This window comes from Mastomys coucha, unplaced genomic scaffold (genome assembly GCF_008632895.1).
Source record: "Mastomys coucha isolate ucsf_1 unplaced genomic scaffold, UCSF_Mcou_1 pScaffold22, whole genome shotgun sequence".
Lineage (NCBI taxonomy): Eukaryota > Metazoa > Chordata > Mammalia > Rodentia > Muridae > Mastomys > Mastomys coucha.
In genome coordinates this window covers 84348288-84364517 of record NW_022196905.1, presented here as the reverse complement: position 1 = coordinate 84364517, position 16230 = coordinate 84348288, and the positions used below count along the sequence as shown (strand labels likewise).

General features: G+C 40.1%; 1 protein-coding gene across 4 annotated transcripts in view; it reads right to left on the bottom strand.

The window, feature by feature from the left end:
• Positions 1-16230, bottom strand: part of Uso1 (USO1 vesicle transport factor) — a 65760-nt gene that overhangs the window by 48733 nt on the left and 797 nt on the right. For all 4 annotated transcript variants that reach the window (XM_031390984.1, XM_031390980.1, XM_031390981.1 and 1 more), the window contains exons 2-3: positions 3106-3192; positions 2713-2777 (exon numbers count right to left, since the gene is read on the bottom strand). In XM_031390984.1, the coding sequence (XP_031246844.1) occupies positions 2713-2777; positions 3106-3192 (152 nt within the window). The remainder of the gene's footprint in view (positions 1-2712; positions 2778-3105; positions 3193-16230) is intronic.

Below are 16230 nucleotides of genomic sequence, written 5' to 3'. Positions count from 1 at the left end.
GAAGAAGAAGAAGAAGAAGAAGAAGAAGAAGAAAAAGAAGAAGAAGAGGAGGAGGAAGAGGAGGAGGAAGAGAAGAAGAAGGGGAAGAAAGGATGGCAAATACAGAATAATGGCAGGCATGCATAACTGTCATACTAGCCTGTCACTCTTCAGGCCCTCCAGAAGTCAGCAGTAGTGGGTCAAGTGTGCCATGTTACAGTTCCAGGCCTCCTTTGTTCATTTCCCTTCCTTGTCTTTAAGGACCTCGGTAGTCACACTGGGTCCACCTAGACAGTCTTTCCTCTCATTATTTGGCATAATTATATCTGCAAAGTTCCTTCTGCTATGTAAGGTGACTTCCCATGTTTGGCTGAAAAGGAATGCAGGTATCTGGTGGGGTATTACTCTACCTACTCTAAATTATACACAGTAGGTGGCTTTGAAAGAGTAGTCAAGGCTACACTGTCAGGGAAGAAGAAAGGACAATCACTAACTAAAGAGTTGCTAGACTCTACTCAAAAGTGGCTATGACATAAATGGACAGGTGGTGCCCAGAACTTTAAAAAGCATTCTTTGCATTAAGAAATCTGAATTTGGCCAGGTTATAGTGGTGGTGCATGCCTTTAATCCCAGCACTTGGGAGGCAGAGGCAGGTGGATTTCTGAGTTCGAGGCCAGCCTGGTCTACAGAGTGAGTTCCAGGACAGCCAGGGCTACACAGAGAAATCCCGTCTTGAAAACATAAAAAACAAAAACAAACAAACAAACAAACAAAAAATCTGAATTTGGCATGTGGCATATGCCTATAAGCCTACTCAGAAGGTAGAGGCAGACAGATCTCTGAGTTTGGGGCCAGCCTGGTCTATAGAGCAAGTTCCAGGACAGCCAGGGCTACACAGAGAAACCCTGTTTCAGAAAACAAACAACAAACAAACAGAAAAATAAGTAAAAAGTCTCATTTTGGATTTTATACTACACTGAAGTGGTGAAACATACAAACTAGGCAAAGTACAAAAAGATCAGAGACAAAAAAAATACAGTTTAAAGGTAGTGGTAGTTTCAGATAATGTCTAAAACTCTTTGATACAGCCCTCAGAGGGGGAACCTAATGAGCCACCCCTTAAATTGAGGCAACTTGTTTATTCTTTTCTGATGACTGCAATGTAAGAGTATACTGGCTTGGTCCTTGCTAGGATCACAGGCTCCAAGTGATCCCAGAACTGCCATGCATCACCAGGGTGCTCAAACAGGCTTAAAGACAGCAAGATGCAGAGGCCTCTTCCTAGCACATATGACTAAGTTGTCTCACAGTTAGATCCTCCAGCACTGGCTAGCTTTTAGCTGACTCAAGCCTCTCTGGCTTCCTAACCTAAGCCACCCTCAATCCCAGCAATAAACTACATCTTTGGTCACTAAAATTTAAAGTACTTTTTCATATGTTATAACAGCAGAAACCAGGAAAATGATTTAGGTGTTGGATATACTGAGGGCCAGAATGAAGGGCAAGAAGGCTGAAAGCATAACCACTGTTTTACTCTGGCCTAGAGGGACGAATTCAGGAAGAATCTTCTAGTTTATGATCCAATGGAAGGATACTATTGACTGGGATAAATTCAGAAAAAAATTTGGTTGAAGTGGGCAAAGGAGCACCAGGAGCAGGAGGACGAGGTCAGCTGAGCTCCTGACCTCTACCTGTCCCCTTGCTGCAGCAAGCTGCCATAATGAGCTTTTATCTGGGTGCCAGGCCCTACACTTGTACACAAACACTTGAATTTAAGGTCTATATGTGATCTCAGTGGAATAGAAATATGTTGACATATTTTATCAGAGGCAAGATAAAGAAATTGTCTATGCACAAGTAATTAAAACAGAAAATACAGATAAAAATCTAAAGAGAAACTGAGTTAGCTAAAGACACACCAGATTTAACATCAGACTCCTTTGTGCATTTTGTATCCCTAAGGGGAAAAGTCTATTTACCTACACACTATAACATATCGTTTTGTAAAGGAGTATCAATATATCCATTTATCTAATACAAATCAAGATCTTAAACTATTTTAATTAAGTTATATCACGGGGCTGGAGAGATGGCTCAGCAGTTAAGAGCACTGACTGCTCTCCCGAAGGTCCTGAGTTCAAGTCCCAGCAACCACATGGTGGCTCACAACCATCTGTAATGAGATCTCTACTGGTGTGTCTGAAGACAGCTACAGTGTACTTAGATAAAATAATAAATAAATCTTTTTTTAAAAAAAAGTTACATCATCATCTTTTTTTTCCAAGATAGGATCACATGTAGCCCAGACTGGTCAAAAACTTGCTAGGAAGCCAAAGATGACCTTAGCCAGGCAGTAGAGGCAGGCAGATCTCTATGAGTTAGAGGCCAGCCTTGCCTACAGAGCAAGCTCTAAGACAGCCAAAGCAACATTAAGAAACCCTGCCTCAAAGACAAACAGACAAACAAACAGCACAGAAGATCTTGAACATGACATTCCTACCCCACTTCTCAAGTGCTTTGATTACATGTGGGCACTACTGCATCTGGTTCTTTTATTTCACTTTTATGTCTAAATTAAGGCTTAGCCCACTGGTTTGTATCTAGTAAGTGACAATAAAAATAAAAAATGTCGTGTAGACATAATGTTACTATCTTCTGGGATGATGATGGTTACTCTAAAACAAATTAAAACTCCAAAAAAGTAGGAAAGAAAATTCAATACACGAAACTTACCGATCTGTTTGTAAAACATGGATAAGATGTTCCATAGCTTGGATTCCCACTTCCAAGCGGTATTTCTGCACAGAAGACAAGAAAGTGTTATTACAGAAACTAATGCCTGACCAAAAATAAATAAATAAAATGAAAACAAAAACAACCAAAACCAAAACAAAACAGTAATTTGACTGAAGAGATGGCTCAGTGGTTAAGGGCACTGGCTGCTCTTCCAGAGGACCTGGGTTTGAATCCCAGCACCTACAACACAGCTCATAGCTGTCTGTAACTCCACTGCCCTCTTCTGCCCTCTGCACGCACAATGCATGCAAGTGGTGCAGACAGACATACAGACCCACTCACGCAAAGTAATCATTTTTTTCAAAGAAGCAGTAATTTAGCATTACGAACCTTAGAGAGTGATTTAAGGGCACGCACAGCATTTCTTCGGTCATCCAGTAAAGTAGATGAAGCTACACGGTCACAGAGCTTCTGAATCTATCAATGAAAAATAAAACAGCATTATAAGAGAAAACATGAAACAATGTTTTGCATTCCCAGATTTATACCATTTAGTTTTGAAGAAAAACCAGCAAATGGTATATTGAAAAAGTGGTTTTTTGGGGGGGGGTTGGAAAGATGCCTCAGTGGTTAAGAGCACTGACTGCTCTTCCAAAGGTCCCAGCAATCACATGGTGGCTCACAACCATCTGTAATGGGATTTGATGCCCTTTTCTGGTGTGTCTGAAGACAGTGACAGTACTCACACATAAAACAAATAAGTAAGTCTTAAAAAAAAAGTGGTTTTTCTATTTATTTAGGTAGTTAGTATTATTGAACTACAGAGATAGTTTTACCTTATTAAAGACTTGAGAAGTGGGAAGAGGCAAAGAGAAGCCAACTCAGTAAGTCAAAGCAGTTGAGAAATCAGAGAAGATACTAGTAGGGGCAGAGGTCAGTAACTGTGCTTAGCAGGGTATTTCAGTTGAGCAGTCAGGTCAGGCAGGGAGGTTAGGGTCCAACTTATTACCATGTAGCATGTTACCCTATCAGTGCACCTGTGCGCTGGGCTAAGGAAAGTCAAGATGTGGATAAAATGTTTTAAGTTTTAACAAGTTTCATTGTATATAATTTTTATTTTATTGTATAAGTGTTTTGCCTGCATGTATCTGAGTACTACTTACAGAACTGGTGCACGGAGACCAGAAGTGGGCATCAGATCTTCTGGAACTTGAGTTAGACAGTTGTGAGCTGCCATATGGGTACTGGCAATCAAACCTTGGTCCTCTGGAAGAAGTGCTCTTAACTCCCAAACCATCTCTCCAGCCTCCAATTTTAAAGTTCTAAGTGTCTCAAAATCTTTAAAGACAGACTATTTCTACTTTAAAATAATTGACAAGAATTAAAATTTAGCTTAAATTGAACTTAAAAATAAACATCAGGGGCTGGTGAGATGGCTCAGCGGGTGGGAGCGCTGGCTACTCTTCTGAAGGTCCCGAGTTTGGATCCTGCGGCCACATGGTGGCTCACAACCACTTGTGATGAGATCTGATGCCTTCTTCTGGTGCGTCTGAAGACAGCTTCGGTGAATTGTGCCAGAGTGAATGGGGCCAGAGCAAGCAGGGCCAGCAGAGGTCCTGAGTTCAATGCCCAGCAGTCACACACATGGCCATCTGTGCAGCTGCAGTGTACTCATACTCATAAAATAAATGAAATGAATCTTAAAAAAAAAGAAAACATTTTCATTTGCAAAATAAATAAATAAGCAAACAAACATCAGAGTATTAGATACAATAGAATAAAGTTGGGTAAATGTCCACCAAATGAGGAAAGTCAAACACATTGAGACATATTTTTGATGGACCCCCCCACATAGCTATTCAAAAGAATTAACTGTACTGACATAAAAAGACACAGTAAGGGGCTGAAGAGATGGCTCAGTGGTTAACAGCACTGACTGCTCTTCCAAAGGTCCTGAGTTCAAATCCCAGCAACCACATGGTGGCTCAAACCATCCATAATGAGATCTGACACCCTCTTCTGGTGTGTCTAAAGATAGCCAGAGTATACTTACATATAACAATAAATCTTTAAAAAAAAAAAAAAAGACACAATAAAAATAGGCAACAGGGGGCTGGAGAGATGGCTCAGCGGGCAAGACCACTGACTGCTCTTCCAGAGGTCCTGAGCTCAATTCTCAGCAACCACATGGTGGCTCACAACCATCTGTAATGGGATTCGATGCCCTCTTTGTGTCTGAAGACAGCTACAGTGTACTCATATATATTAAATAAATAAATAAATAAATAAATAAATGAATAAATCTTTAAAAAAAAATAGGCAATAGGTAAATGAGCCCACAGAAACAAAAGCCTGTATATAAAATGATTTATTTTGTATGTGTGCATGTGTATAAGTGTAGATATGTCCAGGTAGGTATTGGGGGGAGGGGACGAAGGGAGGAGAGGACACATTCTGTAGAAAACCACTTGTTTCTACTCTGTAGGTTTAAGGAATTGAATTCAGGTCTTCAAGCCTGGTAGCAAGTGTCTTTACCAATGAAATTATCCTGCCTGCCCATAAATGTGTATTTTTAAAATTGTACTGAGGAATTAGATCTTCAATATGACAAATATCCTATCTAAAACCCAAATCCTCAAGAAAAACATTGTAGAGCTACAGAACTGTTAGAAAAAAGCAGAACAGACAAACCCTGTAAACATCAAATAATAAAAGAATTTTCAGATGTATATTAAGAACACTTATCACTTCTGTTATTTAAGACAGTTCGGAGAATAAAAACGGTTAAGGTCTAGACTTGGTGAAAACATCTGATAAAGAAATAGTGTTAAGGGCCAGGCAGTAGTGGCGCATGCCTTTAATCCCAGTACTTGGGAGGCAGAGGCAGGCGGATTTCTGAGTTTGAGGCCAGCCTGTTCTACAGAGTGTGTTCCAGGACAGCCAGAGATATACAGAACAAACCCTGTCTTGAAAAAACAAACAAAAAACAAACAACAAACAACAAACAACAAAAAACAAAAAAAAAAAAGAAAGAAAAAAGAAAAGAAAAGAAAGTGTTAAAACTACTCTTTTTTAACTCAGTATTTTATTAAAAATTGATAATAAGGCCAGGTGTAGTGGTGCATGCCTTTAATTCCAGTACTTGGGAAGCAGACACAGGAAGATCTCTGTGAGTTTGATGCCACAGAATGTTCTGACTGACCAGGGCTACACAGTGAGATCCTGTCTCAAAAAATTAAACAAAAAAACTTGCTATGCATTCCTTAATAAGTTAGTTTGACAACTCTATGAATGAGGTTTTAGTGTATCACTCAAATGCTACAATTTTTTTATCTGAATAGCATTTAAATACAGTGTTCTTCCAAATTCTATTCCTGCTCCCTGCAGCACTCTAGGAGACTTTAGACTTTTCTAATTTCTGAGCAAGTAGAAAACACGCAGTCATGTGCACTGCTGTGTGCGGGGTTCCTACAGCCAGAGCTCAGGGTACTTCTCTACACTGCACATAGGCGTGGTCTCTAAGCCAGGTGTATTTTCTTATTTACTTTAGATACTCACACTTACAAATCACTTCTACCTTAAAATGTAACTACCATGATCATAATTTTATTGAGTCTTTGAAATGAAACACTACAGTTTTCTCTTTGTTAAATAGCTGGGTTGCTTTTTTTTTCTACTTTTAATTTTTACTGTTAGAAAAACAATGTACTTATTTCTTGAGAACATGAAGCTTGTGATTCTGTTTAAACAATTTAAGCCAAAGTAGTATCCCCAAGTCGCACAGCAGTCTCCTCCCTCTCGGGTACTGTGCATCCATCTTTCATCAGTTTTGTGGATTTTAAGTCTCTTTTTGTTTTTGTAGAGGCGGATGACTGTGGTTATGTTGAGAATTATTTGAGTATTTTCCTGTCATTGCTCAGCCTAAGACATCCAGTATCAAGTCTAAACAAAGAAAGTTTCTCTTTTTTGACTACTTAGTTCTAGAGGCTGAATAGTGAATAGCACTTTGGATGGATTGCAGCAAACGTACACTTTCCTTACAGCCCTCTATGGTAGCACACCACGTAACCCCAGCACTTAGGAGTCAGGCAGCAGCATCAGGAGTTCAAGGTCAGGCTACAAAATTAGTTCAAGGCTAGACTGAGCTACACAAGAACATGTAGGGGCTCCCAGCCATTACTGCTGACACCAAGGAGAAACAGCTTTAGAAAAATTTGAGGACATGTTCACAATGAATACAGGAGACCATGTTCACAAGGAACACAGGAGACCATGTTCACAAGGAACACAGGAGACCATGTTCACAAGGAACACAGGAGGACATGTTCACAATGAACAAAGGAGGGCATGTTCACAATGAACACAGGAGACCATGTTCACAAGGAACACAGGAGGACATGCTCACAATGAACACAGGAGACCATGTTCACAAGGAACACAGGAGGACATGCTCACAATGAACACAGGAGACCATGTTCACAATGAACACAGGAAGGCATGTTCATAACACTAGCATTTGGGTGTCTGAGACCCGAGCAAGCTCGTATTTGCACTCCTACGTCTGCTGCTGGAAAGCATGGCCCCACCTGCTCATGTTCAGGATGAGCATATTCAGGATATTCATATTCAGTTCAAGGTCAGCCAGAGCTAAATAGTGGAACATTGTTTGAAAGAAAAACTGAAACTAAAATCTCTCAAACTATAAATAACCCCTTTGCTTTATGTGTATTTCTCTTTAAAGATGCCTCATTTTATAAGTATCCTTATTCATGGATATTGAACTCAAGGCCAACTGCCCTTCATCCTGAGTGGAATTCTTTAACTAAGTTTTCTGTAAGATGTTGTCTATCCTTCATGTGCCTAGGAAAATCACAACTCATTTGTTACAGAGAAATGTTACAACAAATACAAACATGCAAAAAATGTACTAGTACAGAATACTGAGACTTGGTTTACACTGAGAAGTAGAAACAGGGTTAGGTGGTCTTTTACTGTGGGAACTGGGAATCGGCTTCACTGCTCTGCACTGCCCTCTGGTGAGCAGGGAATGATTAGGGGCTTCAAATATGTTCTAGTGAAATTGCAAATAAGGAAACTGATAAGGACACGATGTACCTAAGTACAATTCTAAGTCCACTTCATTCTCTATAATGTAGAAGGATCTAAACAAGATGCACTCTTAGGATTACTTAATATTTAAAATTTGAATACATGAAAAATGTTCTATTTTAACCTAAGGAATAGTAGCATACTTAACATTTGGAAGTTATCTGACTTGTACATGAAACAATGTTAAGTTAGCTTTAGAAAATTAAAGAAATTCATATGGAAGTCTACATTTCTATCTTTTCTTGAAAATACTAGCTAGATGGTAATTAATACCATGTTTATGCAATGTAACAGTCAATTTTTAAAACTATATTTTACTTATTTATGTGTATATATCTGCATGCATGTGCTGCTATGGTGTGCATGTGGAAATCAGAGGACAATTTGTGGAAAGTAGTTCTCATTCAGGTCTTGGGGACTAAATTCAGACAATCAGACTTAGTGGCAAACATCTTCACCTGACCAATTGGTCCAGAACAATACATTTTAAAACTCACTCACTATGTTTCTTTTTAAGATGTATTCATTTTCTATTTTATGTGCTTGAGTGTTTTACCTGTATTATGTATATGCCTGGCTCCCTCAGAGCCAGAATCCTCTATTGGACTCCCCAAAGTGGAGAGTTTTGAGCTACCCTGTGGGTGGTGGGAACCATCCCAAGTTCGCTGGAGGACAAACAAGTACTCTTAGCTACTGAGTTACCTCTCCAGGTCCACATTTTATTTACTGTGAGTCCATGTGCAAGTGTGTTGGCCAGAGGGCAACTTGCAAGAGATGGTCCTCTCCTTCCACCATGTGGAGACCCACTATTATTAACTGTATCAGTAGGATAACAATACTAACCAACATCCTAAGCTAAATCCCAACTTCAGAGATATATGCCAATCTATATTTTTAGTATTGGTACAACATGGTATGCTGGATAGTTTAATGTCAACTTGACACAAACTAAAGTTATTTGAGAGGAAGGCATCTCAATTAAGAAAATGTCTCTATAAGACTGGGTTGTAGGCAAGTATTTTCTTAATTAGTGATTGATGGGGAGGGCCTAGCCCATTGTGGTGTTGCCCATCCCTGGGCTAGTGGTCCTGGCTTCTACAAAAAAATAGTCTGAACAAGTTACAGGGGCAAGCAAGTAAGCTGGACCCATTCATGGCTTCTGCATCAGCGTCTGTCTCTGGGTTCCTGCCCTGCTTGAATTCCTGCCCCAACTTCCTTTGGTGATGTAGAAGTATAAGCTAAAAAACCCCTTTCTCCCTGCTTTCTTTGGTCATGGTGGCCATTGCAGTAACAGAACTACTCAATGCAGACATATGGCAAATGCAGCATTCACCATGAGCCATTTCATTCACCATGTGAAAGATGGATTCTAAAGTGCTTTCCATTTTAAAATTTATTTAACCAGGCTGTGGTGGCCCACACATTTAATCCCAGCACTTGGGAGGCAGAGGCATAAGAATCTCTGTGAGTCTGAGGCCAGCCTGGACTGCAGGGCAAGTTCTAGGAAAGCCAGGAACGCAGGCTACACAGAGAAATCTTATCTTGAAAACTGTATTTAAACTTCATGAAGTCCCAATGAGACTGTCACAATTCCACATTCACTTTTTAGAGACAAAGGCATGAATGGGCACAGCAGCGACGAAACCTGGTAGTGGGATGAGAGAAAAGCAAATTTAGCCCACTCCCTGAAACTGGCTCCCTGGGCCTCCATTCAGGACACTTCCGGCTGCTGCTGAGTGTCTGTGACATCCTTTAGCTTAGGTAGGTTGCCATGGCTTCCTGTCAGGCTTCTCTGCCCTGCCTGCTTCACTGAGGAGCCCACCTTGAATGAAGGTTTGTAGCCCTCACACTAAATAACAAAACACTATACAAGAACAATACCACCAAAAGAGTTCTAAAGGAAAAAACTTTTTGAGTAAAATTTAATATAGATGAAAGATTTATATTTAATTAGTAACACGTTCGTCTCTGGAAAGAGAATTGTAAATGCAGAGAGAGGACAGCCATTAAAACTTAATGCAGAACTAGTTGGACATGAAAACACCAACACACAACCAAGATGTGGTAGTACACATCTGTAATCCCAGCTACCCTGGATGTTGAGGCAGGAGGATTATGAGTCAAGATCGGCCTGGGTTACAGAGTGAAGCCCCACCTCAAAAATAAAAGTCTCATCAAAAGAGCATTTGAATCACCATGAAATCCCCCAAATAAGTCTCATCAACAGAACATCTGAGTCATCATAATTCACATGGGTGACTATCAGAATGCCTTTGTGTTAACTGCTGAGTGAGAGTCATAATTCCATTTAGCAAGTAACACATGAAATAAAGAGCCTCACTAACAACAGGCAAATTATAAATACATAGAACTGTAACTGGATGATCTGCTTATTAAAACTAAAACATGATGCCCAGAGCGCATGTAAAGGGAGAAGGGAGAACTGGCACAGTTGCCTGTTCATGGCATGCATGCCCCATAATAAAATATTGTTAAAAGCAGACAAAGAGGGGACTAAGACCACACAAAAGTAAGATGAAGGTTAACTTAAATTTGCAAAATGGTGACATCGCAGACTGCAGGAGTGTCTGTCCCTCTTAGGAGTCTAAGAGGCATGAGAAAATGAAGGAATGAACAATCCAATCTCTAGCTGTTCAAGGGGCAAGAGAAATGGCTCACGTGCTGCTCTCTGAGGGCCCAGCACCTACAAGGTGACTCGCAACCATCTATCTGTACCTCCAACACCCTCTTTTGGCCTCCTTGGAAACCAGACCCATATGTAGTACAGAAACATACATCCTGGCAAAACATTCTCAAATATATTAAGCTAAATAAGTAATATATTAAAAATATTTCTAAAAAGAACCCTCTGCATTTAATAATTTAAGAGGGATTTGTTCACCTACTACCAACTTCCTATAGCGGTCCTGTGAGTTTAACATAGTTGGACCTTCCTAAAAGAGAACTCCCAAGGAAGCCTCTTTTTGGTAGGACTAAAACAATTCATGTGAACCTACAGTTAAAGCATAATGCATTGATTGTATAAAAATGTTACTGCTAATCAACTACAAGCAAGGACAAGGATTTGTTTCCAATGTAGCTTTGTAACTTTGAAAGGTCAGTCTTCCCATGACCTCAACTACAACATACCCATTTCTGTTACAATCACATGTGAATCTGCCACGGTGTTGCACTGTTTTATTTACTGTTCACACTTTCCCCACGAAATGGACTATTTTAAGAAGGACAACCTTTTAACAAGTCTATCATGAAACTTGTCTACCAAACAGCCTGTCATAAATACCAGCATCTTAAAATCTAACATTAGAAGAGTTATAGAGATGGCTCAGTGGTTAAGAGCACTGGATGTTCTTCCAGAGGATCCCAGTTCAGTCCCTGGCACCTATATGAAAGTTCACAACTATCTGTAACTCCAATCCAGGGGATCCGATGTCCTCTTCTGGCCTCCATAGGCAAAACACCCACACAAATAAAAATAAATAATTTAAAACAACTACAAAAACCCTAACACTATAGGGCTGGCAAGATGGCTCGTGGCAAGATGGCTCACGGATAAAGGTTCTTACTGTCAAACCTGATGACCTGAGTATTATCCCTGGAATCCACATGTGGTAAAGGCAGAACTATCCTGACTGGCAAATAGTACACTTGGGTATATATAAAATCATATCCAGATACACAGGTAACATGCACACACACATACACACACACACACAATAAATGTATAAAAAAATATAGCACTATAGAAGTTTCCAAATAGGTGATTAGCACTTTTTTTTTGGGGGGGGGGTTTTCGAGACAAGGTTTCTCTGTATAGCTCTGGCTGTCCTGGAACTCACTCTATAGACCAGGCTGGTCTCGAACTCAGAAATCCACCTGCCTCTGCCTCTCAAGTGCTGGGATTAAAGGAGTGCGCTACCACTGCCCGGCCGATGATTAGCACTTTATATAAGAAATGTTTACAATTCTTCTCTGGTATAAAAACAAGAATAACTTTTCCATGATATTTGGACTAGCTAAATAGTCAGCATAGCTTTTTTATAGAGAGAAATTCTGAGCTGGGTGTGGTAGTTTAGAATCCCAGCACTAGGGCTGAGGCAATTGAATTCTGAGTTCAAAGCCAGTCTAGGCTACAAAGAGAGACCCTGTCTCGAAAACAAGCAAACAAACAAAAGCCTTTAGAAATGAACTGGATATATTCTCTCCTAGGAGATAATCCAGTTCAAGATGATTGTAATTACTCCTTGAATCACAAGGTTTCAGGGCTTATTCTTTAAGGTATAGAGCTGCTGATCACAGAGAACTCTTGAAAAACAGAAATTAGATAAGCATATTATATACTTATATCACAGTATAATAGACCTGCTAGGACAATTTTTCCCTAAGTACATTTCTCAGAGAAGCAGACACAAGATGTTCCCAGAAAGGCACAACCAGGTATGTGTGTGTGTGTGTGTGTGTGTGTGTGTGTGTGTACATCCAGGATCTATGAAAACAGCACCCCACCTATACATCTCCATATAAGAGGGTTTTTCTATTTTGTTTGTGACCACCAGACAACACAATGCCTAGGTAACAAACGGTTTTCTAGGACATCACGAAGAATGTTATTTACATTTACAAGGTGGAACCCTGAGGTAGAGATAGGCCATGGAAATTTTAAGTGATTCTAGCTTCTTTTTTTGTTTAAAGGAGCCCAAAGTAATTACCTTCAAAATGGAAAGTGCCGTTTAATACGACAAGTCAAGGAGACATCTTTGCTTAAACTTAAAAGTCATCAGAAGCAAATCACTCTCCTGGTTTTCTCTGGCACTCTTATTGCAAGCCAAGTGAGAAAATATTCCAATTAAGACAGCAACCTAGTTACTAGCATAGATGGAAGTGGCAACTCCAAGAGGTGTTTCAGAGCTACACTTATACTAATCCTAGGATGTACTCCGTTACACACATAAAATACGCATCATCAAAATCTCTTTTTCGTTACTATGCTAGGTGGGGCATGCTCACACCACAGTGCTCATGCAGAGTTCAGAGGACAGCTCTGTCAGGCTGATTCTCTTCTTCCTTTTGTGGGTCCTGGTGACTGAAGGCTGTCAGGCTTGCCTGGCTAGTGACTAACCCGCTGAGTCGGTGGCCAGCCCTAAACTGTGATTTAAGATCACATTCCTCCCTGGGCAATTTTAGTTAAAAGCACACCTGTGGCTAGCTAGCTTCTTAGCCCTCCTGCTTTCTGAGTCAGTTCCTCCAGATCAACCCCCACGGAGACGCCTTGTAGCAGAACAGGGACTCTGTAGCTGTTGGCCACTTTTGTGCCTCAGGATCTAACCTGAAAAAAGAAAGAACTCCTACAACTTATCAAATATATTCACATTATGGAATTTCAAGAAACTTTCTTTTAAAACCAGTACGAGTTGAACAAAAGACATAAAACTAAGAACACGTGAGCATTCACAAGAGTGTTGTTGCCCAAGGTGAAAGGGGTTTCAATAATCAGACGCCAATGTCTTTCTCTACCTTAAGGAGGTGGGAGTGGTGGAGAAGAAACCATATTTAAAAAGCACTAGACTTTAAAAGGCAAAGTGTACTATGGGTGGAATTCTACACTTAAAACGTCCCCCTTTTCTCACAGACTTGCTGATGATCCTGTGATACAAACACAGATCTTTACTACTTGGCTGGTTTTGAGGAATATCTTAATAAAAGTCCAAAGTTCCTCTCAGCTGAGGCTATGAGTAGTTAGGCACATGCAGTCTGCAATGCTACTCTTGTCACAAACAGGAGATGCTAAGCTGGACTGGGGTGTAGCTTACTCAGCCAGGTTCAACTTCCAGCACAGAAACCACTCCCACCCAACCCCCACCACCTGTACCCCCTTCTACATTCCACAATAAAGGAAGAAAAAAGTAAAGGTAGGAAAAACAGCTAAAGCAATGTCTACACTAGAAAAATCTCTGAGCAAAAAGCCTGACAAACTTCAATTATTTAACAACTGTGGAGGAATAAAATGGCAATGTTTACTACCTAATATTTATAAGTTGCTCTGACTGTAATATATGTAGTTTATTTGAAATACAAATCTAATTTATTATTTTTTAAAAATGTGTATGAAGGCGGGATTAAGAGATTTAGCTCGGAGCTGGAGAGATGGCTCAACAGTTAAGAGCACTGACTGCTCTTCCAGAGGCCCTGAGTTCAATTCCCAGCAACCACATGGTGGCTCACAACTATCTGTCATTGGATCCAATGCCCTCTTCTGGTATGTCTGAAGACAGCTACAGTGCACTCATATAAATAAATAAATAAAATCTTTAAAAAGAGAGAGAGAGAGAGAGAGAGAGAGAGAGAGAGAGATTTAGCTCACTGACTTGTCAGTTAAGAAGATTTGTTTTGTTTTTTTTTTTAAATTTATTTATTATTATATCGAAGTACACTGTAGCTGTCTTCAGACACCCCAGAAGAGGGCATCAAATCTCATTACAGATGGTTGTGAGCCACCATGAGGTTGCTGGGATTTGAACTCAGGACCTTCAGAAAAGCAGTCAGTGCTCTTAACCGCTGAGCCATCTCTCCAGCGCCTAAGAAGTTTTTATAGTGCATATATTACTAGTAGAAAAAACATCTGAAATACAACTGACTCTTGGAAAAAAAGACACTTTAAAGGATTATATATATGTATTATGTGTGTGTGTATACCATATTAATAGTAGAAAGAACAAGACATGTTCACCTAGTTTGTAAAGCAATGGTTGTTCTGTGAAGAAAGAGATTGTAGTTTCCTGGGCAAAGAAGTTAGGGGTGCATACTAGAAAAGAACAGGTCGAATTCAGATATATGAGGCTTTTCACTAGGAAAAAATGGAATAGAAAGAATGTAGAACCATTCTGAAAATGACACATTTAATTTTGCAGCAATGGAAGAACCTACATAGTAGATGATTATACAAGTATGTTCAAAGCGCTGGTTAGTCAAACATGTAGGCCAAATCAAATATCAACAATTAAAGCACCTAATATTACACCATGCACTCCTGAGGCTCTATAAATCCATGTCAATTAGTGGCCCATGGGTCCTTGCTGTACTTCCTGACAGAATTAGAACTAACTTTGATCATACAGTAACTCAAGTGAACTCAGTCCTGAATTGCTACTGATTCAATCCTCAGTGCAAGTGAAGTAACAAGGGCATCGCTTTCTCTCTCTTTGCATGTTCACCACGGTGACACTGGAGCATCATTATGAAATCACGATGTAAAACTATGATGTTGATCCGCGCACACTGAACCAAAGCGTCCAGCTCCAGCTCTGCAGTACCAAATGCACAAGTTACTCTGCTGAGCGTAAAGTGAGGGGGCTTGACCTCTCGCTGCTCCAGAAGCCTCAGCTTTAAACTCCTCTAACTCTCCCACAGAGGTCACTGTGATGAGGCCAAAGGATAAGCTCAGTCTAACCTACTGGAGTCAAGATTACCCTTTCCTGAGCATCTACTAAGGGCTGCACTTTGTTTCCCACTTGAAAGATTCATTACAGTCACAGGAGCCAGCGCTTTTTACTTAGAAAGCGTTAGCCTTCCCTGATCTGTCCAAGTCAATCAAGGCTGGAAGCCTGGATTCAAATCAAGGTCTAATTTCAAAGCAAGCTCTTAATTTGTGTGTCTCTGACATACAAATATCAGACAAAATACAGAAAGGCTAAAGAAATGAGCTATGACTATGGTAATCTAGAGTCCTTGGTTTTCCAGTAACAGCAGCCTCATTGCCATGTGGGAAGGAACAAGGGAAGCCAGGTATTGGGGGGAAAAGGAGATCTGATTTTTCTAAAGCAACAGACTTGACAGCCTTCAGCTCAGTTCTAACCTAGTGGAAGTCTGGCTCAATGGCAGAAGGCTTGCCTTGCATGTAATCAGGCCCTGGATTCAGTCTTAGGAACTCCTCCATCTCCCCCAGTACTAACTACATTAGTAAACTACATTAGTTAGTTAACTTAATCCTAAGTAACTAATGTGGATAATATTATTTCCAAAAGCACCAACTAAGAACTGAAACATAAGGATCAGCAATAAAGTCTAGGCTCAGCAGAAAGCTTAGTTTCTTGCTTTCCCCGGTAGTAAATTCTAGCTCCAAGATTCTAGTCAAGTTACTTTAATTTCTCTCTTCCTTAGTAAAGACTCTATCCTATCTTGCAGGGTATTTTATGACTCTTCTGAATCCACAAATCAGAGCTATGACAACCATCCAAAGTTTATCTTTAAAATGTCACACGCGGTCATTTTTTTTCCTGTATATCTAAATTCATTATTCTCAAGTAAGCCATCACAGCAATTTCCAATTGGCTCTGCAAACTTCACAGGAAGTGTATCCTAAACATAAAATCAAACGCTGGTTTTCCA